Genomic DNA, 1,128 nt, shown 5'->3' with positions numbered 1-1,128 from the left:
GAGAGAAGCAGCGCGCTTGCGAGCATCGATGTTCTCGGATACAGGAGTGATCTTAACCATCTCCGAGGGGTTGAGACCATAAGACTGAAGGAAAGCACTAACTCTGCCAGCCTCGTTCATGGGGTGGATGTTGAGGACATCACCAAGAAGATAGGGAAGATCCTGACCATCCTCCAATTCGAAGCGCAAATGACGAATATCCCTCTCGTAGTCGCTGGGAGTGAGACGATCGTTCTTCTTCAAACCAAGCTGAATAGTTTGAGGAGGCATGATCCTCTCATAAGGAGCAACCACGACTTCATCAGAGTCAAGCTCACGAACCTCGAACTGAGAGTCGGGAATGGACCCGTCATCAACAGGCTCAGGGGCATTCACAGACTTCCAATAACTCGGCATCCAATCCTCAAAGGCAGTCTCATACTTGTCCTCATCCTGATCGTTACCGAGACCAATGGCAACTGTCCTTTGACCGCCCATCTGAGCGAAGATATCGTCAATTCTCTTGGCAGCAGTGCAGAAGTGATGATAACTGGAGTCACCCAAAGCAAAGACACCGTATTGGACACCGTCCAACAGATGAGCATTGGAGTTGTCCTTAGCAGCAAGCTGCAACTGCGCAGTGAAGTGAAGGGCAGTCCTAGGAGTGGTACCCTCACCAGTAGTAGCGCAAAGAACCATAAGGTTCTTGTTTTCAGGGAGCTCACTCACGTCCATCTCATCGCACTCCATGACCTTCACAGCGTAACCACGCTGACGGGCCAGTTCAGCAACACGATAAGCCAAGGCCTCGGTAGTACCGGTCTCGGTGCCGTACAGAAGAGTCAGCGGAACACCATTAGAGATATCTTCCTGACCCAAAGCAGCCCATCTCTGGTACTTGCTGTAACGTTCACGGACCCAAGCATCAAGCTCAGAGCTGTACTTCTTGTACAGATCGGCATCACGCTTCTTCAAAGCACCGAAACGCATCTCGTTGTCGAGGACAGCATCAACACCCATGGTGAGCTTCTTGGTATCAAGAACGAAGGGGTTCTTGCCCATCCTCTTCAACATCGGGTTATAACGATAGATCGGGAAGTAGCCGGAAGCAGCACGGTCGCTGATGCTGCATAGTACGAGTCATACCAT

At 51.0% G+C, this 1,128-nt stretch overlaps 1 protein-coding gene across 1 annotated transcript; it reads right to left on the bottom strand.

Annotated features, from left to right (window-relative positions):
• Positions 1-42: 42 nt before the first annotated feature.
• On the bottom strand, positions 43-1,053 carry Pmar_PMAR009460 (NADPH cytochrome P450, putative; the record flags this gene model as incomplete). The annotated part of the gene is made up of 1 exon (XM_002768427.1): positions 43-1,053. A coding segment is annotated over one exon (1,011 nt), but the record flags the coding sequence as incomplete, so codon positions are not given.
• Between the last annotated feature and the right edge of the window lie 75 nt (positions 1,054-1,128).

The sequence above is a fragment of the Perkinsus marinus genome, assembly GCF_000006405.1.
Source record: "Perkinsus marinus ATCC 50983 genomic scaffold scf_1104296968346, whole genome shotgun sequence".
NCBI lineage: Eukaryota > Perkinsozoa > Perkinsida > Perkinsidae > Perkinsus > Perkinsus marinus.
This window is presented reverse-complemented; position numbering and strand designations above follow the sequence as displayed.